Source organism: Glarea lozoyensis (genome assembly GCF_000409485.1).
Source record: "Glarea lozoyensis ATCC 20868 chromosome Unknown GLAREA10, whole genome shotgun sequence".
NCBI classification, from domain to species: domain Eukaryota; kingdom Fungi; phylum Ascomycota; class Leotiomycetes; order Helotiales; family Helotiaceae; genus Glarea; species Glarea lozoyensis.
In genome coordinates, this window is record NW_007360984.1 from 406,624 (window position 1) to 428,179 (window position 21,556).

Here is a 21,556-nt window from a genome sequence, read left to right on the forward strand (position 1 = left end):
TGTGTATTCCTCGCGACGGATAATAGGACAATACCAGATTGCCAGGTTGTCAGCATTTTCACAATAGTCACGTTGAGGTGGGAGGATTCCCAAGAGGTGGTCATCTGCCAAGAGCCTTCATTCAATCGGTTTGCTACGGTGACCGGCTGATGAGTGTCCTTCCACAACCCAGTTGTTGACCTTGCGTCGAACAGCAACAGCATCCACCCAATTGCTTAATCCAGTGTATGATTATACCTTTGTTCTTTCCCGAGATCCGTCTCATTCCAATGACTGGCCTAGCTCCGACAAGATTCAGAAGCTCCACGATATGTGCAAAAGCAAGCCAGCAAAACCATACAGCAACAAGACAGTCGTCACCGCTACACACGCATGTCGTTGCTTTCAGAGCATGCTCGGCTGACCAGACCGTAAGGTGAACGGTATGGAGCCTATCGCCATAAATATGCGTACCATGAAAGTGTCACCGTATCACACGTTACCGCGATCTACAAAGGCTCGAGAGTTCACCAGGCACAAGGCAGTTATACTCGAAGTTTCCCCTTGGCTCTCCCCACCACATACAGAATCAAGGTTAAGACTTGTGAGCTGTGGTCTATCGCTCACGTAGCATCATTGAGAAGCGGTGGACATTCCATCCTGCCATTGAGTGGACACGAGAAAGAACACAACCATCCCGCGTCAAGCTTCTGGACGACACGGCGCCTTAAAGCTTGAGCAGCGCCTCAAACCCGCATGGGTTCAAATTACGGTGTACGAGCGGGGGTTCATATTCGATAATTGGTCATTGCAATGCCAGCCCTAAAGTTGGAGCCTCCAGATCAACCCAAAGCTCAATAGATGGAGTAAAGTCGGCACACATGATTGAACCTCACAGCTTCCTTTTCGTCTAACACGCATGGATCCTCACTTCGTTACGCTACTTTCTTCCCCTTTGATAAGCTTTGCCTAAGATATCTACCACGTCTGGTTTTGCAGATACCAATGTTACCAACCCTGAGCCTCATTGTTTTGTGATGCCCGAAAGACAGGGGGCACTTGGAGCGGCACTGTAGGGCGTTTGTTTGACGTCAAACTCAATCCAGCCTTGCCATATTGCATCCGCCCCGTCTGGCTTTTCAGTTACACAACCCCACCAATTCCAAATGCAGTATATGCTCTTGAGGTGGAATGCAAGGAAACGTCCGCCAATTTGAGAGCTCTATCATCCCAGAGCGTGACAAGTCAGGAACGCCATGCAGCAAGTCAAGCTCTCATGTCCAGAAGACTGATTCGCTTATTCGAAAAATTGCGAGTTGCAGTTTTCGCTGTACGTACCTAGGCAATGCAGCTTCTTCGATGTAACACGATCGTGGGGTTCCATCAAGCCTCTTTACTAACAATAGCTATGGCCAATCAAGAGAGCCAAACTCGGAAGCATTGATGTTGCCCGTTTTCCTTCGAGAAGTAAATGTCGCGTACTCATAGCAAGTTGGGCTCTTTCAAAAGTGGCAAATCCTTTTGAGTTACAAACTGACTCTCCCAAAGCATCAAGGTACTAAGCACCATATACACATACCCTTCTAATCACCAATCCTCTGTCTGACAAAGATCACCAGCCTCACCCCCACGCCATAGCTTTGTAGGTCACGCGCTCAACTTCTTGAGGCATTTACGCCGTCTGCAGTGCAGGAGGCCTTCCCGCGCCCTTGATTTTTCTTTGTTGGCAAAGAGCAACGCTGAACCTACCAATTATTTGGTAGCACTGAGTTGCATTGTTAACCTAAGGCTTCTCGACTACAACATTAGTGGCAGCTGGAGGAAAATATGCATACTCGTTGCCATACACCTTAGTCGCATAGGAGTCGTCCGATTTGGTCGGCTTTTCTGTGCCACGTGAAGGACTATAGTTGGCCAGACATGTTTTCAGAAATTTCTATTGCATGAGGCAGGCCAGCTCTTTAATCCACGATTGTGAATTGGACAAAAGGCCAGACCTATAAGAACAGCATTGCACCTTGTCAGAGTACATGTCAGAAGTACGAAGCTGCAAATGTGAAGGGGGTTCCACTGAGCAAGTGCTCCTAGGATTGTTGGAAGAGTATGTGGACAGGAAGTGTCAATCGTTTTCGAGATCGGGCTTCATTGAGGGACAACTCCTCATGAATCCAAAGCCAGTATCCCGATTCTTGAGTCTAAAGCATATTTCATGTATTATCCGACCTGAGCATCCTTTTACGTTAGTCATGATTTTATCTATTATGATTTGAGTACTCGGTACTTAGCCAGCAGAGCCTCAAGCGAGCGATTCGGAGCTAAGATGCCTAAGATGGTTTGGCTATTCCGCCACCGAAGCGCTTGTCTTTACCTCACGGCTTTTTGTGTTGTGGCTTGAGCGGAAGAGTCATCCGGTAAGCCCTTTTGTATTGTACACGTGCAATATTTGAGTAATCAACCTAGTGGTTGACATCTGCCTTTTCCTTGCGTATTTTGTGTTTTTGGGGAGAGGGTTTATCCTTAGTCGTATTTTTAGCTACTGAAACATATGTTGGCTTTAACAGAGACTATTGAGAATTGAATTTGAAACCGATTGAGATCGTTGGATCTCTTTTATTGTGTTTTTTGTTCTAGTGGTCTTTAGCAAATACTCGTCTGTTGAATATTCACGTTAAGCGACTCTTCTCAACTCCCTCTCACAAGTCACTTCAATAACATAGCCGCTAGATCAGTGATTTTTATAACTCTCCCTGTTTATTTGGATCAAACAATACAATGTTTGAATTTTTCTTACCAACACTCAACACTCCAAACCTGTCCACCATACTCAACACCATTCACAACTCCGCCCCCAGTACTCAAAAAGAAACTCTTCCCATCCCCCGCCATCACCACCGCCGTCGGAGCCCTAAATACCACTCCCTCTCCTCCCCTGACCATCGTCGTGGTCCCATCCACCGACACCTTCTGCACACTCCGATCATGCACCGCCAGCCATGCATTCCCCTCCCCATCAACATCAAAATCATCATACGCATTCCCCATTCCAACCTGCCCCTCCAGTCTCGCAATCACCACTATCTCTCCTCTCTTCTCCCCCGTCTCCTCATCTATGGCATACCGACTAAAGGTTCCCAACGCTGAATTGGTGAAATAACAATACCCGTCCCGGATTTTCAGCCCGTTGATGCCGAGAGGTACAGATGAGTTGCCGGGACCGAGCGCGGGGTCGGAGATTAAAGTGGCGATAGACCGCGTGCGCGTGTCTACACGTATTATCGTCCCGGCGAGCGAGTCGGCGCTGAGTATTATATGCGGCGACGAAGGGAGCGAGGCCATTCCATTCATCATCCTGACAACCGGGACAGGGATCATGTCGACCAGCTCTCCTACCTCATCCGCGCCGATTCTGACGATATAAACGAACATGCTATCGATCTCGAACGCGAAATGCGTGTGGTTTCCCCCGCTCACGGCATAGGTATCTTCGCCTACGCGAGCGATTCCGGTGAGCCCGGTTGCGTTGGGGAGGGTGATGAGAGGTTTTGGGAGAGGGGAGACCGAGGAGGAGTCTAGGATGAGGAGAGAGCCCGAGGAGAAGGTTGTTAGGAGGAGGCTGCCTGTGAGGAGGAGGTGGATGTTTTCTACAAATGTTGGGATGGGGTAGGTGTAGATGTTTTTGATGATGGAGGAGTTCATGATTGGGATGAAGGGGAATGGGATTGAGAACGGGTTATGGATGGGAAAGCGAAGTGCTTATGGAGAGCAGTTGGAGTTTAAGGACTTGGAATTAAGGACGGAGATATGGACAGGTTATTGCCGTTTCACGTAGTAAACGTACGTGAGTTTTCTGACCAACTTCGCTTCTTGTTTGTTTCTTTTTTCAGGGGCAGTGAGATGGTGCCGATGTCTATGAGGGGCTTTTATTTATTAATCAGATATATCAGGGTTAAAAAATAATCTTTATATGACTATAATATGTTCCATACATTGAGTTTTTCCTATAACTAAGCTTTAAAAAGTCGGGCAAACCCCTTTAACATAAGGTGGTTTATGCAAAGTCTATATTTTCCACACAATTCGGATCAGTAGCTGGAACTTAAATACCCTCACTATCGACAAGATGTTCGTTGAACGAATACCCCGCTGACTCATCACGGCTTTTTCATGAAGCAGAGTCGTTTATATTGTAAATCGACACCCCTAGGCTCAAATGCCTTTTATGTTATTTTAGTCTCGGTAAAGAACCACGAACCGTGTTACTAAATCCCTTAATCCTATTCTTCCTCGAGCATTCATTCCCTATATATATCGTACTTCTTCATTTAATGCTTTTACGGTAACGATACCTCAATTACTATACAGTATTGTATCGGCGAGGACTATTCTACAGATATCTTAATATTATGTTTAAAAAGTAATTTATTTTTTGTCTTGGATACTATGCAGAAGAGGTATCTATAGTGTTATTTGCCATGTACTAACTTATCTATATTCGAAAAGCGAGCAATTCTCTCTTGGAAGCGATGAATAACAATAAATGGTATAAATAATGAGTAAGTAAATGCTGAAGACACGTTGCGCGTCGAAGACGGTGTTGGATAGAGGTATAGAGGGGTTGATTAGGGGTGTACTAATGATAATGAGGACAAGAACTCTCGTCTTCATGAGATGTGTAGAAGATGGTGGATGTGAGGGATGATGAATGTGGGAAACCTAGTAGGGAGGCATGGTTTTGAGGGATGTGTTTGATGTTGAGTCATACATTGGTTAGTTTAGCTAGTTTTTCTCCATCTTGCTGTTTGATACAAAATACCCATGTGATTAATCCTTATTTGAAATGCTGAAATAGTTGTAGCTACACACATTTTCTTGATACTGTTGCACATCTATTAAACTTTTGGGGATTTGAATTTGTAAATATCACCATAAACACAGTTATGGATCAAGAAAAGAAATACGTCAGAGTCGTATTGTGATTATTGAGTTTTAGGTTTATGAGCCAGGAGTAGTTGACTGCAGAATAAACCTACTCTAAAGAAAAACTTTGTTTCGTTGCTTTTTTACACACGTTACGCCGCGGCCGATGCAGTAAAGCGAAGAGGTGTTCAGGAATCAAATGTCAGCTCAATAGAGATGGGGTTTCGTAAATGGTTACATAGAAATAAGCAGCTGGGTCAGATTTTGAAAAGAACTTGGAGAGTTGAGATTGTTTCGCTAATTTCATTCTAGTTCGTGATATGCTTACCTTATAATGAAGCTTATAAAACCCTGACATTCCGATCCCGATTTCAAAGTAGTGAACTGAGGAATTTCTTTTCTGTATGGTGTGATTGATGGCGTTTTCTCTTACCGCTATGTAGAAGCCTATTTATCTGGGGATTTTGGTGGGTAGAAGTCCCATTCTTGCGATGTTAGAAAACAATGCCAAGAAAGTTGGGTGACGTTTTATATAGGCATCAATTTAGCAGCCTTTTCTGATCTTACTTTTATATCGACGTTTGCTCTTTCCAACATGATTATCTTTCATTTCAGTAGTCCACATCGTATCAGTCTACATCCATACTAGTTTTCAAAAATGGAAGCCTACACCATCCTTCCCCTCACTCCCCCCGATCTCGACACTATGACCCATCTCGTCTGGCTCTCCAAACAATCGCTTACCGTTAACCGACTCCTGTATCAGAACTGGCCGAATGAAGCAGCGCAAAGAGCGCAATGTCGAAAGGCGGTGGAAAATTCCATGCAATGTAAAGATGTGCAGAGTTGGAAGGTTGTACACAAGGAAAGTGGCGAGATGGTGGGTCACGTTGCGATGAAATTTTATGGTGATGCTGGGCAAAAAGATGTGGGAGGTGGCGGAGAGGTGCCGGACGGAATGCATCCGGGGGTTTATGAGATGGTGGTTGATAGTATGACGGACTTGTGGGAGGATTGGGGTGGTGTTAGACATTTGCGTGAGTATGGTTCTTTCCTTGGCCTTTTAGAATTGCGAGCTTACATCCACGTAGAATTAACGCACATATTTATCTTGCGAGAACATCGCGCTCACGGGTTGGGAAAGGAACTTGTTAGGCTATGTGTTGAGGCTGCTAAGGATAGGGGGTTGGCGTTGACAGTCGGGTCTGAACCGCAGGTTCATGGATTCTTTGGGAAGATGGAGTTTAAGGATTTTAAGCACTCAGAGTGGGATTTGGAGAGGTGGGCTGATGAGTTTTGTGGATTTGGGAAGTTTAGGGTTTGGGGTATGGCTGTGGAATGATAGATGGGGCAGGTTGCGGATGAAACTTGTATTTGAAGGGCTGAGAGAGGTGAATAGATAATTGCACTTGAAGTCTACTGAGAATTTCTGGAATGTGTGTGTGTGCTAGAATCCAAGTTAGTTCAGAGACATTTGAAAATTTGGTTGAAGCTGTGACTAAGAGCTGTGACTAAGATAGAATATAGTGTAATTTGGACAAAGATGGTGCATGCGCCTGGTCTCCGCTATGGAGAATTATTATGTTTTTGTTTGTTGATTTAGACAGTAACAAAATAGGTTGAAAAGTTTGCCTCAAATATCAAATCGAAACCTTGTCTCATGACGATATGTTAATCTTCCCGTCTTTGTAGACGCCTCACTTTGATGGTCCTTTAGAATGCAGATACTGAGTACAACATAATGTAAGTAGGCAAGATACAGGCTGGGTAATTAGAGAAGAAGTAAGAACGAAGTCATTGGCAACTGTCGAGGTGAGCATCGAGGAGATCGTGGAAATTAAGCGACTCGCTAAATTTCAGGGGTGGGGGAAGAGGGATGCCAGTGCCAGATTGACAACACCAACACTCCATCAGCCAACTGTTGGCCACTTGAAGATAGTATTTCAGGCAGTCTATGAAAATGCTTATGGCTGCCACCCATCAACTTACCGCTATTCGCCTGAATTGCTTGTTACTCTCACTCCTGCCTAAACGGGGAGGTGTAAAGTGTTCATGATGTGCCTTAGGGCGATCTATGATTGCCTGCCTATTTAAATGTTTTTGGCAAATAAGATGCGTAGAGTATTGAGCTAGTATAGTTTCACGGCATCCAGATGACTTGCTGTCGATTCTGAAACGCATCTGTCGTCTTTTCCTATTGGACACCGCTCTAGCTTTGATTGGCGTCGTTATCGAAGGTGGATGCGCTGAAAGATGTATGCAGCATACGTTGCACACGCTTTATGCACGTCGTGAATCGTATCAATAATGCCAACTTTGAACATCAAAAGTCATAGTGTCCGAGTCTATGATATCGACCCTCAGACTCTGTAGAATGCAACAGTAACCTAACTCGGTGCGTTTCAAACAAAATGTGTCTCAAATGGCGAGATTAGACGTTCTGAGGAGAGATATTTCCTGATCGCAGGGTCCTGCAGCCACGAGCCAGCTCGGGACCACTTGCCACTTGACCCCATCCTTTCGCTCGGACGATGCACCCATTTAGGATCAATATTCCGCTATTGATATAATTACCCGGCTCTGGAGTCTGGACACCCGCCACAGTTCATGATCTGCCACTATTTGCAAGGATCAATTGGCTTATGCTGCAGTCCAGCTTGCATATTGGGGGTGTGCGGGGGAATGGATAACATGGTGTTCATAAAATCCCGTCTTCGTTGCTCTCTTCTTCTTCTCTGGTAATCGAAGTCGTCGTGCCCAAAGACGTGCGATTCGCGATGTCGATATTCGAGGGTTTCCGTGTTTTGCCAGTGTATAGGTTACTATGGCTGACGCTCCTCATCACGAATACCACGGCTCTCAGTCTTCTGGAACTTCTACAAGGCTCTCCTCAACTCAGCACGTTCTACGCGCGTGTCAATGCCTCGAAGAATCTCACCAACTTTCTGGCAAGCAGCAGTGACTTCACACTGCTCGCGCCTAGCAATGATGCATTCGCAAAGTTGCCGGTTGGACAGTCGAATATGACCGACGATCAATTTACCGCAATGCTGGAATATTCGCTTCTTCGTGGTGCATTTCCCAAGCTGAGCTTGTCAACCGCGAACCAATTCGTGCCTAGTCATCTCATCAATTCGACCTACGCCAATGTCACTGGCGGACAGGCGGTTGGACTGTCGCTGGATAATTCGGGGAAAATACAGGCGTTGAGTGGAAATAAAAGTGTTAGCACTTCTTCGGAAACGGTAATTATCCCAGCGATCCTTTCAGTCTGCTATCTTTAATCTACTAGCGTACCGATTCTAACGTTGAGATCTAACAGAAAGTATGCGTGGGAGGGTTTGTCCACATAATGGACGAGATGCTCACGATTCCTTATAAAGCGGTCGATGAAATAACTGCAGCTGGGATGGAGTACTTCATTGCTATCCTCGCTAAAGGCAATTTTCTCACCACCGGTGCCAATTATGTTAATCCTGTGGTTTATCAACCAAACATAACGTTTTTTATTCCTAATTCGGTAAGTTTTTATCTTTTATCGCTGGTTTTCGTGGTTATCTGACTGTTGGTGTAGCCCGATGCTCTTTCCAATTTCAGCGAGATAGTGAAAACCGCAAGTCCGTCGTACTTACAAACCGCTTTCCTCTATCATGTAATTCCAAATTACATAGGATATAGTCCGATGTTGAAAGATGGACTGTCTTTGAAAGCTTCGAATGGAATCAATCTTACCGTCCATGTCCAAGATGGCCAGACATATGTAAACTCAGCCAAAGTACTTTCAACTGATTACATTATCTCGAATGGTGTGGTGCATGTAATTGACAGGTATGTAAATCAGAGATATGATATTGGCATTTCTTCAACATGGACTCAGCTAATATGTTTTTGGGATACAGCGTTCTCAATACTACGAATACTGCCGGTCCGCCCCCGAGCAGCGCCACGAACACTCCAGCACCAACGACTTCTTCAGATACTCCCGCTGCCACGTCAGCCTCCGATCCTACCCCTCTCGTAGCAGCCAAATCCGCAAAGGGCTCTTCAAACACCGGCAGAACAATTGGTATCGCTGTCGGCGCAGGTGTCGCCGGACTTCTCCTTATTGCTTCCATTATATTCCTCTGCATACGACACAGAAAGAAGAAACAGATCCGAAGAGTCTCAGAAGCACAGGCATGGAACGGTCCAGTGACTGAACTCACATACGAAGGACCCACTGGCGATCCATTATACGCAAATAGATATCGCATACAGAAAGATGCTAGTTCGAATAGATATACGACGCAGAGGAATTCTGGGATTAGTCAGTCAAGTAGTAGTACTCCACTTGGGCTGCAAACCCACAACTTGCCTACTCATGCGGAGGATGTGGGGGACAGGTTTCCAACTCCGCCGCCTGTAACGAAGAGTCATCGACCGGAGATTCCGCAGAGGAGTCCGAGTAGAGTTTTGAAAGGTGGTATGTTTGAGGGGGTGGACGAGGATAGGGTTTATCGTTAGGTGATAAATGCATCTTGTTAACACTATATCGGCTTAGCTCCTTCGTGTCTTTGCTGATAGATGCCTTCCACTGAATGATTTTATCAAATAACCTATTATCGACACAACATTCATTGTATGGAAGAACGGACAACCAGAACCATTCTGAATACCGAAAACTCAGTCACGGTTGTCAAAGGACATTGGTCTTATCAGAGATAAGTATCAACAGTATGATCTACGGACCCTCCACGGTAGACGTGCAATTCGTTCAGAAATCAGGCGTTCTTTCCACGCGGCGGGAGTTAAAACTTACACACTGTAACTTATTTGGGGCTGAGTTTAGCTGATAGGACTTGCAATATTTCAACCCAGAGGGGCTTGCAACCGTTCGATTGATTCGCTGTATCTCTGCCGCTCATTCTGTGCGAGGTTACATTGCATTTTTGTCCAGCACAATGTCCCTAGCCTCAGCTCAGCACCCTTCATTTAAAGAATTGCGAGTAAGCCAGACAGCCTGTCATCACAAGTTTTTGTTCATCGCTATTAAGCTTTTTACATTTTTTCACACCATCGCAGCTCCACCTATTCAGATTAACGCATACCATCAGAGTGTGTCAGTGTTGTTGTTGTGATGTCTCGGGAATTCTTTCCTGTTGGCGAATCTAGAGTTCCTAATGAAGGTAGTCCCGATGGAGAAGATTTTTACGAATCTGTGACTCGGCCGTATATAAAAGAGTATGATCTTGTCAGATATTTTGGTACTCGCTTTGAACAACGAGCAAAATGTTTGGAAGGACTGAAAGAGACCGTTCGTACTGAGATCCTTCAAGAAACTGATAAAATTGGGAGGCTGAGAGCAGCATATTCGTCCAGAAAGGAGAACGAGCCGTATGAAAAGCTGCTCGCCGAACTTCGAGCCGGATGGCGACGCGCAGCAAAAGCAAACTGTCAGGATCAAATTAGTAGTGTGTCCTATAGAGTGAGGGTGATGAGGCACCTACCTCGTGCGTGTAGAACCCGCAGGGAAATCTGGGAACTTTCAATCCTACAGAAGGTCAAAGAATGGGATGTTGAACCACATCCCCACCCCACAAGAACCCCTGGAAGCGACACGTCTTCGAGAGATTCACACGAAGTTTTTCGCGAAGGTAAAGACAAAGTTCCATCTTATCTGAAGACATGATGGACCGAGGAGCGAAGCTAAATACAACAGAAGTCGATTTTCGAGAAAGCTGCCGGGCTAAGCGGCCTGGATATGGAATGGTTGTTCCTGAAATCAATTTCGTTCGGGGATCTAGCCAAGATTCATTTGTCTTATTCAGCACAAAAAAGCATCCACTCGAAAAAATACTGTATGACGATGAAGACAACCCACTTCGCCGACTGGAAAGTGGAAAATCTAAAAATGACCTGCGTTACTTTCACTTCCCTCATAACAGTATGCATCGGGTCGAGGTTTGGGCACTTTTCCTTGTATTCAACCTCAACTAAACTAACTTTTAGGAAGCAATTGCAAATCACTACCAGGAGCAGCCTGGAGGGCAGTACGTCGACAGCAAGCCCCCCCTATACCGGAAATATGCCTCAAAGTTTCTGTGCCGGGAGCACTGGACTGCTCTCTTATTCGAGGGAGGGAAATACGACCCTGTTCATTCAAGACACATGCTTCCACACTGCGCACTTATTAACTCAGTGTCAGAGATAGACCATCAACGTGCAGAAAACAGCTGCAATAACTTCGTCATATTTGTAAGAAATATGTTTCACAAGAGGAGATTTCCGGTGTCCTGGTTGATGGCACCTTTCTTGATTGTCTAATTACAACTCTATTACTACCCCCGGAAGTCATATTGGATGCAGAACATTGGCTAATTAGGGACATTTTCTGCGTAGATGCCTTACCTTCACTGGGAAATACAGAGCAACTTAGATGATCTAGAGGACTTATTGGCAACACGACACCACCATACGTTTCCACCCGGCATTCGAAACGTGGAAACAAAATTCCAATTTCTTATCGACCAGGCAAAACGCAATTGGAGTTTCTACTATAGTCGCATCGACGAATGGAAGCATCAGCATAGTAAAAGCTCAGCAACCTGCCGCACTAGATCGCCATTAGGCGAGTACCTTCTACACGTTGCTAAATTTTACCGGTCTTTTAACCTTGATGCCGACACACACTTACTTTCTGATCAATTGTTTGCTATTCCCCCGTTACACCCAAGACGAACTCTCCACCAGTCCTATTACTGGAAGCGTACTCATACTGGGTATCTTGACCGACATCAAACTACCCACAAAGCAACTGATACGGATGATTATAGCCATCAAGGAGTCGGCAAGGTAATCATGGTTGACCAACTGGTAAGCATTTTCCACAATTTTTCACAATTTTCTTCTTCAATTGGTGGCTTGCTCATAGAGCCATTGCCTCATTTACAATTTTTTCCCCCAAGAGATCCGATAGTGCTAATATCTGGTTTAGTGGATGTACATCTTAGACGAGAGTAGGGACAGTAAAGAATGAATTTTGATTAAAGTTGATCTAACCCGAGTCAGATACAATTATCACGTTCTTCCCGCAGCGCGCTGGTCGCAATCTTTCCGACTCTTCTAACGTTCACGCAACAATACATTCAGTACTAGAAAATGTTCAAAGAGGGCATATCAACTCAGTGCACGACTTGGCATTGTTAATCATGAATGAGTGCTCAGCAGTCTTCTTTGACAGAGGAAAAGCAGATGAAAGACCAGAATTGCTTAACATCTTTTCGATTGCTCTTGGCGATATAGTAAGTCCTCTGGGAAAGTTTATTGATTCATTTCTGCACCAAATGGTCCCTTCTGTCCACAGAACATCGACTTTTTCCTGCCGCTTTGAAGAACTAATTTGCGAATATCAACACATACGTTCTCGAGGTTGAGACAATGTATTTTTATACGTGACCAAGAAGCTTCCGTTCACCCTAAGCATTTTCTTTTTCCCGGCTATGGTTATGAACGAGCTTACTCGCTACTGGATGAGATAATTTTTCAAATTATTTCAACCTCCTGTAAAGATGTTTGACAGCTCACAGCTTATTTGCGTCGAAGAGCATAGAAAATATATCTTGATCGGCTGCGTGCTAATTCTTTGGTAGTCTGAGTCGATGCGACTTACACTTGAAGGTTTTCACACGTATGTTGAAAGGGTAGAACACAACTACGAAGACCCATATGCAGACTTGGACGTTTCTTCTAGGAGAACACTCGGGACTGGCCATGAAGTTCTGCTGACCAAAAGGCTTCATGATATTCTGGACGAGCTACGCATGATGGCTCGTATAATCACTCAACAAGAGCAAGTCACAAGCGATTACCAGGAACATCTAAGCGCCATTCACGATCAAATTAGGACCACTGAAACGCACGTCTTTGAAGAGCCCGTCAAAAGCGAGATGATGGAGAAATTGAAGGACAGAAACAATGCCTCTAAAGTAAGTTTGAACATATCGCAGTAAAAGCAGTGGCTCTATTCTAAGCTTCAACCAGATTATGACGTCCGAGTTTACACTACTGAACGTCAGACGTCTTGCTCGGACTATAGCAAAGCGGGGCAAAGAACTGCAAGAACTAGTAACCACAGCGGACAATTTGCTCCATCAGGTACGGAGCAATTTTATCTCAGATCCAAATTCTGACTCCTGTCCCGTGACTGATGAAAGAACAGTTGAAAGATCATGTCAACCTCAAACAACAACATGCCAGCATTATGGAGGCACAATATGCCTCCCAAGTCGCTCAAGAAGGCATGAAACAGAATCGAACATTTCTACTTTTCACTATCGTGATAATTATCTTTCTTCCTTTATCGTTTATGTCTTCGCTTTTTGGCATGAACGCGAGCGACTTCCAAACCTCGGACGGTAAAAATAGCATGTCTCTACAACAGCAACTCAATTTTCTTTGTAAGTCCTCGTTCGCTCTTCTGATCAATTCGATTGATTAAGACATGATATAATTGACTGGTGAATGGCTAACGTCAACAGTCCCCATATCAACAGTCATTATCGCTATTTCCATCGCTTTCGCATTTTCATTACGGTTTCGCCATCCTTTCTACTACATGCTCTCGTGCCTGTCTATTTGCTGGTCGTATTTCACCGCTTATACCTACATACATCGACTATCTTTCCGGTACCCTAGAAGACCAATCGGGCAGATGACGAAAGACCACCAAAAAGTCATCAAAGCTGTGCATAAGAAAGGAGAGAACGCCGAGTTATGGCGGCGGATGCGTCGGGATTTGGAAAGAGCAGAATCTGAGCCGACAAAATCCACAAAGCGATAAGTGTTTCCGATTTCACCTCAATGATTATCGCAGAAGAATCAGAACTCATAAGTGTCATTCGATAAATTATGGTGGGCAATGGCAGGTTTCTTTAGGATTTTAGAAGTTAAGCGAAAAGTCGTAGTTTAAGGAGGATGAAAAGTGAAAGACTTAAACTTGGAGAAACTTGATCATGACTTGCTAAAAGACAATAACTGGTGGGAGAATATAGCGGTGTTTATAAACTTTGTTTAATGATTTATTTATGACTCGTTATCTATCGTGGTTCGTAATTCATTATACATTTATCTTTCTTTACATATGGATGCTTTTGAATCCAAGTCTTCCGAATAAATCTTACAGCTCCCACCTTTTTTTTAATCATACACCCTTGTTATATCCCATACCCTCCACTTCAAGTCTCACCACACTCCCATACCCATCCCCACCACAACCGCCCAAACACCCCAAATTGTCCACCCAAATCTCAACACACCCCCAGCAGAAGCAAGCGGTGCAACAGGCTGGCTCGTTGGACCTGAAATAGGTGTAGGAAAGGTGGTTGGAGGAGTGGCTGTTATAGTACTAAGAGGAGATGGTGCGGGGTTTGGAGATGGTTGTTGATTTGAGCTTCGTTGTGGGGTAGGAGTAGGAAGTGGGTTTTGAAACGGGGTTAGGGTTATGATTTCGTATGTCATGGAGGAGGTAGAAGATGAGGAAATGAGGGTAGAGGGCGATGATGTTGAGATCGGGGAGGTTGATGTGGAGGTTGATATGGTAAATGCCGATGTTGGTGACGTGGTCGAGGATGTAGAAGAAGTTGTTGGTACTGGTGGTGCGAGGATTGGCGAATCCGAGGAGATCAACGTAAACCTTGAAAATGAAGTCGAACTTGATATTGTGGTTTCTACGGGCGGTGCGAGAATTGGCGAGCTCGACAACGTTGAAGTGGTTGATGTTGATGTCGCCACTGAGCTTGTCGACGATGAACCCACCGCACTCGACACCACCGAAGCATAAAAATAACTAGTCCCTGTCGATGTCGAAATTGGAAATCCCATCGATGTAATCACAGAAATAACTTCTGAAACTAGTGTTATCGAGCCTGTCGGGAATGGCCTTGTGCTTGGTGGGATGAGTGTCTTGGTTGAGATTTCGGAGGTGGAGATGGAGGTACTTCTGCTGGTGGGAGTTTGGGAGGAAACGGTTATTGAAGTAGAGACGGATGCGGTTGTGGTGGTGGTGGTTGGAGTCTCGGGTGGAGGAATACCGATTAGAGAGGCGATTGCAGAGGCGATCGATCCATCGGATGATGTTGTGGTGGCTGTAGTGGTTGTGGGGGTTGTGGTGATTGTGCTGGAGATCGGAATTGGGATGACTATTGCGGTAGTCTGGGAAGGAGGTTCTGATACTGATGTTGAAGTAGACTGAGTAGTCGGCGTTGCAAGAGTAGGTGTTGCCGTCTCTGTAACAGGCGTCAAGCTGATTGAAGTAGGCTGCTTCTTAGTAGAAATAGACGTGGATGTTGAGGGAGTGACAGTTTCTGAAGTCTTCACTGGAACCGGCGAGGATGTCGTAGAAGTTGAAGCAGAACTTTGCTGAGAAGTAATAGGTCCATCCGTTGGATTGACGGTAATGAATTTCGACGAAGTCAAATCACCTCCCGGGATCTGAAGTTCTCCAGCAGTAGCTTCACATTTCGTTTGTGTGACTATAACTGGCCCTCCTGCAAAACAAGACTCTAGACCTGGATACTGAGAACTGATTTCTGGTACCCCAACCATGTATTTGAGTAGCTGTTCCGGTAAGAACCCAAAGCGGACTTCACTACGACCTTCATCATCATCACAGGTCGTCTCTCCTACACCTCTTAACCCGGTCTTCGCGTACTCAGGGGCGTACACGTAAGGATCGAACGATATAGTCGTTACGCCTGATGGGAATGCTGAGAATTTCGTCGAGTATTCGGTGAAAGTTTGAGTCTGTGTATATGTCGATTTGGTGCCGGGTTGGTTTACGGTCCCCGTTTCTGTGAGAAGTTCTGTGGAGGTTGGGATCTTTGAAGAAGGCTGAACTTTTGTCCCCCAGTATGATTCTGCATTGCTGTTGACGTGGTCGAGAGTTATGCTGTATGGTTTATATATAGCCTGCGTTCCGCAAGCCAGTTGACCGTCTAAAGTAATCGGAGCTGCAGTGATGACTTTAACTGTCGAGTATATGTAATACGCTGCTGGAGATTGACTAGATGATTATTAGTCTCGCGTTCCGCTATTTCTGCATGATACAGTAGAAGGAAGCGACATACATTGTGACACCTGCAGTAACAATCTGTGTGGTATTTATCCCCAACAACCTCGAAGTCGCTTGATACGGCCCAGGACTCGAATTTTCAAACAACGTCAAAGGATTTCTCCCATTTCCCACAGTTACATAAAACGTCGCATTCGTCTCTATGACCTCAGTCTTCGTACTCGTCACAGTCGTCGTCGGCATTGGCGTCACATAATAAGTGTACGACGTAAGATTGACGAGCGACACCGCCGAACGGGTCGAATACTGTTCCCACCAAACCTCACTCACAGTATCCTGGACCAGAAAACAGCAATTTAACGGTGCGACAGACGTCCTTTTCGGCGCAGGAATGGTGTTATTAGACGTTGCATTCCCACTGCTTCCGGTCGCTGGCACAGCAGTCAGCAAATCTGCAATTAATCAATCCAAAGAAATATACATACTCATCTGCGCACCCGCAATCCCAAAAAAGGCGAAAGCCAGCAAAGACCTCCTCAACACCACAGGTAAAACCAAAAAATTCTCCATCGTGACTGAGAAGAAAGGAACAACCCACGCACCACCGCGAAAAGAATCGCTATCACAAGGCCGCTCTGCTGACAGTAACACCAACCGAGGGGCATGTAGCATCAGCATCTCTTCAACAATCGCCATCCCGTGCCCCATGGGCTTCTGGAAAACTAATAATATCCATGTTCCAGAGCCTCTTTGCGGGCGGTGCAGCTGAGGCTTTAGCCAATGATGAGAGGGGATGGGAGTTCTACCCGTGAGACTGGGCCGTAGAGACGGGGGTACGATGTATATCTTCCAATAGAGGGAGGCGGTCGGAGACGGCAAAAAGTGCCACGTCGATGGGCCAACGAGTGGTTGGTTCGGAGGCTCGTATGAGTGGACGAATTGGAGGGGGGTGCGGTGAGAATGCGGCGCGGATTGCGAGGTTTGAATAACCTCAGGTTTGTGAGGGTGTTAATAATCTGCGAGGTGGTGGGAGTTGTCATGTGAAGACTGAAAGCGAGAAAATCTATCACTAGATAGTTGATAGTATATATCGATCGTGCTCATGAAGAAGTGTAATTAAAAGCTATGTTCCTAAGTGTAGGCTTCTCGCTTAGCCTTATTACAGATACTGATCAGTGAGTCCATTTCTGGGCGGAAAGTTCAATACCTTATGTTTGACTGAAGTGGTATAAGAGACTATTCTCTAATAGATAGATGAAGCAATTCAAGAAGCGATTCAATCTACAGCATTTACTTAGACGAAAAACTGTATACATCCAGCTTCAAGTTCAAAAACGTTATCATCAATTTTCAATACGAACCTCATCCTACCTTCGAGTAAAAAGCCCTTCAATACACGAAACAAAAACGTCGTTCTCTTAACACCTCCTCCTCTCAAGCCCTATCTCTACCCAAACCACCTGATTCCTGAATAATCATTTTAGCTTTTCATTCTCAACCCTCACGCTCAACCACATCACCACCATCCAACTCGACCGGATATACGACCAAATCCTTCGATCACATCCGCAACATCTCGATCCCACACCAACCCAATCGCACTCATCGACCCAATGCAACCCCACCCGGCAAATGTAGGGTTACATGCATAAACGCAAAGGTGGCTGAGGTAGCATTTCGGCCCCTTGGTGTCTGGGGCCGAACGTTTCAGAAAGATTCTTACTCCGTAGTTTTGGGGGCTATAGAAAAAAACCAAGAACTCCTTTGTCCAGAACAAACCAAAAATACATAGTAATGACGTTTTGAATTTATATACAAAATTAAACTTATATAAATTCCCAATCCAACATACAAAAAACCCCTAATACACAGCGCCCCAAGCCAATCCCATACCTACATAAATACAAATGCCATGCTATCTACTATCCCTAAAACCTGCCACTCATAAACGGCGTAGTCTCGCTCTGAGGACTAACAATCGCATCTCTAAGATCCCGATTTGGGGTTCTCGCACTCTGCGGACTAATCGTACCCGTACTCTGCGGACTTAGCGCAGCATTCTGACTCTCGGGACTCATGTTATGTGAACTCAGCGTTGCGTTCTGAGATTGCGGACTCGGGCCCTGCGAACTCAACGTCGCGGCTTGGGACTGTGGACTCATATCTTGTGAACTCATTGTTCCGCCAACTGTCGTGCTGGGACTGCCAATCTCGCTGTCTCGTAGCGTTTCGCCGCCAGGACTGGTGATCCAGCTCCACCTTGCGTTCGGATTTCGTGACATGTGAATCGGTGTCTGCATGTATGAGAATTGTCTCCGAGGATGTGTTGTGCTCCCCATAACCTCCGGTACGCCGCCTTCGCCTCGTAATTCTGATGCTACTTCCTCTGCTGGCATCTCGTAAATCTCGACTGGTCGTCCATCAGCTTCGACATGCCACTGGTTCTTTCCACCATCGACTTCAGCGTGCCACTGGTTCTTTCCACCGTCAACTTCGGAATGCCATGTATTCTTTCCGCCGTCGACTTCCTGATGCCATTGGTTCTTCCCTCCATCGACTTCGTTTCGCTCTGGGACTTCACCCGCGAGTTCGGGCTTGAAAAATTCAGAGTTGGCTTCGACTGCTGGGGTGGCAGGAGATTCCTTCTTCGTGGCGTTGGCAGCGACAGCTGCAGCCGTTGCAGCGGTTTCGGCTTCAGCAGCGTGTCTGCGTGGTTTGATGCAGAAATGGTATAGGAGGTATACCCCTACTGCTAAGGCGACGATACCGCCTATTACGCCCCCGACTATTGCGCCAATAGGCGCAGATGTAGGCTTTGATTCTTCATTTGTAGTTGTACCGTTCGCTGCGGTACCTGATCCTGCACTCGGATTCGAAGAAACTTCAGCGAGAAGTGCTGGTGCTAGAATAGGAACAATTGCTTGTTGAGAATTTGCTTCCCACTTACACTGTGAGACCGAAAAGTTCCCACGATCGTAATCCGCAATGACATAGGCCTCTTGGAAAAAGGTTCGTCCAAGCGTAACCTGTGTAGCATTCGCTGCTCTTCTTAACGGAAAATATTTAGTTTTGACAGGAAAAATTGGATACGATCCAATAAGATCGAAAGCTGCGTAAGGTAAGGAGATATTTGTTGAAAAGCCGGCCGTCAAATTTCCAAGTGTAAATGTGATGCTTGGGTTTTGGGCGACGAGCGCTTTATGTTGAGCATCGGTGACTGGATAGAGATTGGTGGTTTCGTTATATGTCAAGTTGAATGCGTTCTCGAATAATATACAAGACTCTTCAGGGAGCCAAATATATGGAAGTCCCGAGTCTAAAAACGCTGGTGTGGCTTTGGATAAAAGTGAAATCTCGCCGCTTGAATTACTCGTCGTGATTGCAGTTATCTGGACTGTAAGGTCGCGTACATCCTGCGAATTAAAAGACCAAGTCATACCGTTAGCAACGAATCTCGACGCATCATAACCACCTAAGGTCAGACTGCCAAGAACCTGGTTGAGACCTAGAACAATTAGCTGGTTCCATTGCACAATCCTTTAGTGATACCTACGATATTGATTTCCGGCAGTGTAAGCCCAAGCCAGACTTGGTATTAGAGATTGATTTCGCATATTTTGAAGAAAACTCGGTATCGGGTCGTTGAAGCTCGTGAAATTACTGGCTCTTGGAGTTAAACCGAAAAGTCCAAGATATGAGTCCTTCGCTGCGATACCTGCTACGGTCTGGTTTTTCAAAGTTGGTCCACCAGCACCTTGCCATCCGAGTGTAATATCATCGAAACCAAGTGTCGCCTTTCCGGTGTATCCCAATTCAGTGTTATCACCCAAGGTCAGTGGATAAATGGTGGTGGATAGATTCGCGAGATTCTTTTCGAATGTCGATGAATCATTCCTGAGGAAGAGACCACCGCGCAGGTTTGCGCAATCCGAGGGGTCCGTCGATACACATCCTTCAGGCACCACTACAGCGGTTTGGTGAAGCGCGGTAGAAATGAGGAGCCTCACGATTTGAGCCGGCGTACCAACTTGAAAAGCAAAAGAAGACCATGTACCGTCGTTGCCATCCCCTAAAACCAGTCAATATCAACCATCTTTGAATTAAGCGAACTGAACATACAATTCTGGGCTGCTGCGACAGAAACTGGTGCTGGAATTGTAACTCTTCGTTCAAACGCATTCTCCCACGGGTTTCGACAATCAACCAAGGCGGCAAATCGCGCAATCAACAGCAGCGCCGCGAAACTTTGGGGTGGCCTCATGGTGGGGAGACTGTCGCAAAACACATCGCTTATATTCAAGTACTGGTTCAAACCTTAGGTGACAATGGCATTTTCTTCGCTCGACAGGTGCTTGGTGAAGAATTACTCAACGCAAAACTTGCAAAAGCCCAAAGGAGGAGTAAAAGTCAGATCTACACAGAGTGATGTACACTTTGCTCTAAGCGCGACAGGACACCTAGGCGTTGCCCTTTAGGATGTTTCTAGGCGTGTGGCACAGCAACACGGAGGAGTCGGGAGTGCGCGAATCGAAAAGAGCAAGGTAAATAGGCTCCAACCAGTTGGGTGGGGGAAATTTTGAGAGAAGACAAAGACGGAGAAAAACTGGGAACCATGTGAGCGAGAACTCAGAGGAGATAAGCAGAGTGGAAATGGCTTAAAGCTCACATCAGCCCATGAAATGAAGGTTTAAACCCCTAAGCGTTAGTGGTTTAATGTCCCAAATCCACAGCGTATTTGATAGTCCCATGAACCTTGGCGAAACCTTACACCGCTGATGAAGACTTGCGACTTGCGAGTATACACTTTGGAGGAACGTTCAACAACATCGAGAGAAAGCAAGGAAATAGCAGAAACGTTCCCGAATCCCAAAATACCACAAAACCAAGAGCGAAAATGATGATTGCGAACACTGTGAGCATGGCGTTCTAGGCTTGCAGCATGGTGAACTCCGCCTACAGGGCTTCCAGACCTTTCAGCCAGGAGGCTGGAGCGACGAAAATAGCCCTGAAAGAGCTCTAGTCTGACGTGCTAGTATGGGTGGGCTGCATGTATTTGTACAATTTCATGAGCTGGTAGGCGCAGGTTGATTGGGCGTCTGGCGAGAGAGCGACGATCCCGTCAGCATAATTCAATCTCATGAAACCTAGCTTGCTGATCGAATTCCAATTCCTATGACCAATATTATCTCAACCACTGAGAGTTCTCTCTGCGTATAAGAAGATTTGACAAAGTAATGCCGAGACGTTGCGTTGATGGCAAAAGCTCGGAGAGTCAGAGCCCACGGACGATGAAGTTGAAAGAAAATCTTAGCTTTAGCTCCGGGAGGACGGGCGCTTAACCTTAAATTGTTGGTTTGTTTTCCCGCAAAGTGGGGATGAAGTTGGCCTTTGATTGCTCCTGTTTGGCCCCGTAAGCGGTCGTAACGACAATGTCTTCACGGTTCCAACTTCTTCAACCCCAACTTCAACCTCAACCGTGCGAGTTACGCGGCAGCGGTACATCAAGGCTGATGATGCGCGCTACACCATGACAAAGATTGTTATTCTCGCGTCTCCGGGGCCAGTCATACCGCAGCATCCATCCCGTCGAGAAGAAGAGTGGTCAATAGCTAC

At 45.7% G+C, this 21,556-nt stretch overlaps 7 protein-coding genes across 7 annotated transcripts; 4 read left to right on the forward strand and 3 right to left on the reverse strand.

Moving 5' to 3' along the window:
• Nucleotides 1-2,766: 2,766 nt before the first annotated feature.
• GLAREA_05146 (Calcium-dependent phosphotriesterase) lies at nucleotides 2,767-3,675 on the reverse strand (the record flags this gene model as incomplete). The annotated part of the gene is made up of 1 exon (XM_008078435.1): nucleotides 2,767-3,675. The coding sequence occupies one exon, from the start codon at nucleotides 3,673-3,675 to the stop codon at nucleotides 2,767-2,769; it is 909 nt and encodes a 302-aa protein (XP_008076626.1).
• Nucleotides 3,676-5,554: 1,879 nt separating this feature from the next.
• GLAREA_05147 (Acyl-CoA N-acyltransferases (Nat)) lies at nucleotides 5,555-6,238 on the forward strand (the record flags this gene model as incomplete). The annotated part of the gene is made up of 2 exons (XM_008078436.1): nucleotides 5,555-5,933; nucleotides 5,988-6,238. 2 exons carry the CDS (start codon nucleotides 5,555-5,557, stop codon nucleotides 6,236-6,238), a joined length of 630 nt encoding a protein of 209 aa, XP_008076627.1.
• A 1,435-nt stretch (nucleotides 6,239-7,673) lies between these two features.
• GLAREA_05148 (FAS1) lies at nucleotides 7,674-9,399 on the forward strand (the record flags this gene model as incomplete). The annotated part of the gene is made up of 4 exons (XM_008078437.1): nucleotides 7,674-8,141; nucleotides 8,219-8,416; nucleotides 8,471-8,724; nucleotides 8,796-9,399. 4 exons carry the CDS (start codon nucleotides 7,674-7,676, stop codon nucleotides 9,397-9,399), a joined length of 1,524 nt encoding a protein of 507 aa, XP_008076628.1.
• A 1,875-nt stretch (nucleotides 9,400-11,274) lies between these two features.
• Nucleotides 11,275-13,714, forward strand: GLAREA_05149 (Magnesium transport protein CorA, transmembrane region; the record flags this gene model as incomplete). The annotated part of the gene is made up of 7 exons (XM_008078438.1): nucleotides 11,275-11,748; nucleotides 11,870-11,891; nucleotides 11,944-12,176; nucleotides 12,525-12,860; nucleotides 12,916-13,029; nucleotides 13,094-13,331; nucleotides 13,413-13,714. 7 exons carry the CDS (start codon nucleotides 11,275-11,277, stop codon nucleotides 13,712-13,714), a joined length of 1,719 nt encoding a protein of 572 aa, XP_008076629.1.
• A 675-nt stretch (nucleotides 13,715-14,389) lies between these two features.
• On the forward strand, nucleotides 14,390-14,713 carry GLAREA_05150 (uncharacterized protein; the record flags this gene model as incomplete). The annotated part of the gene is made up of 1 exon (XM_008078439.1): nucleotides 14,390-14,713. The coding sequence occupies one exon, from the start codon at nucleotides 14,390-14,392 to the stop codon at nucleotides 14,711-14,713; it is 324 nt and encodes a 107-aa protein (XP_008076630.1).
• Nucleotides 14,714-14,789: 76 nt separating this feature from the next.
• On the reverse strand, nucleotides 14,790-16,513 carry GLAREA_05151 (uncharacterized protein; the record flags this gene model as incomplete). Its single annotated transcript, XM_008078440.1, has 4 exons — nucleotides 14,790-14,818; nucleotides 14,871-15,934; nucleotides 15,999-16,374; nucleotides 16,429-16,513. The coding sequence occupies 4 exons, from the start codon at nucleotides 16,511-16,513 to the stop codon at nucleotides 14,790-14,792; spliced, it is 1,554 nt and encodes a 517-aa protein (XP_008076631.1).
• Nucleotides 16,514-17,871: 1,358 nt separating this feature from the next.
• GLAREA_05152 (Acid protease) lies at nucleotides 17,872-20,204 on the reverse strand (the record flags this gene model as incomplete). The annotated part of the gene is made up of 3 exons (XM_008078441.1): nucleotides 17,872-19,448; nucleotides 19,497-20,012; nucleotides 20,063-20,204. 3 exons carry the CDS (start codon nucleotides 20,202-20,204, stop codon nucleotides 17,872-17,874), a joined length of 2,235 nt encoding a protein of 744 aa, XP_008076632.1.
• Nucleotides 20,205-21,556: the final 1,352 nt, after the last annotated feature.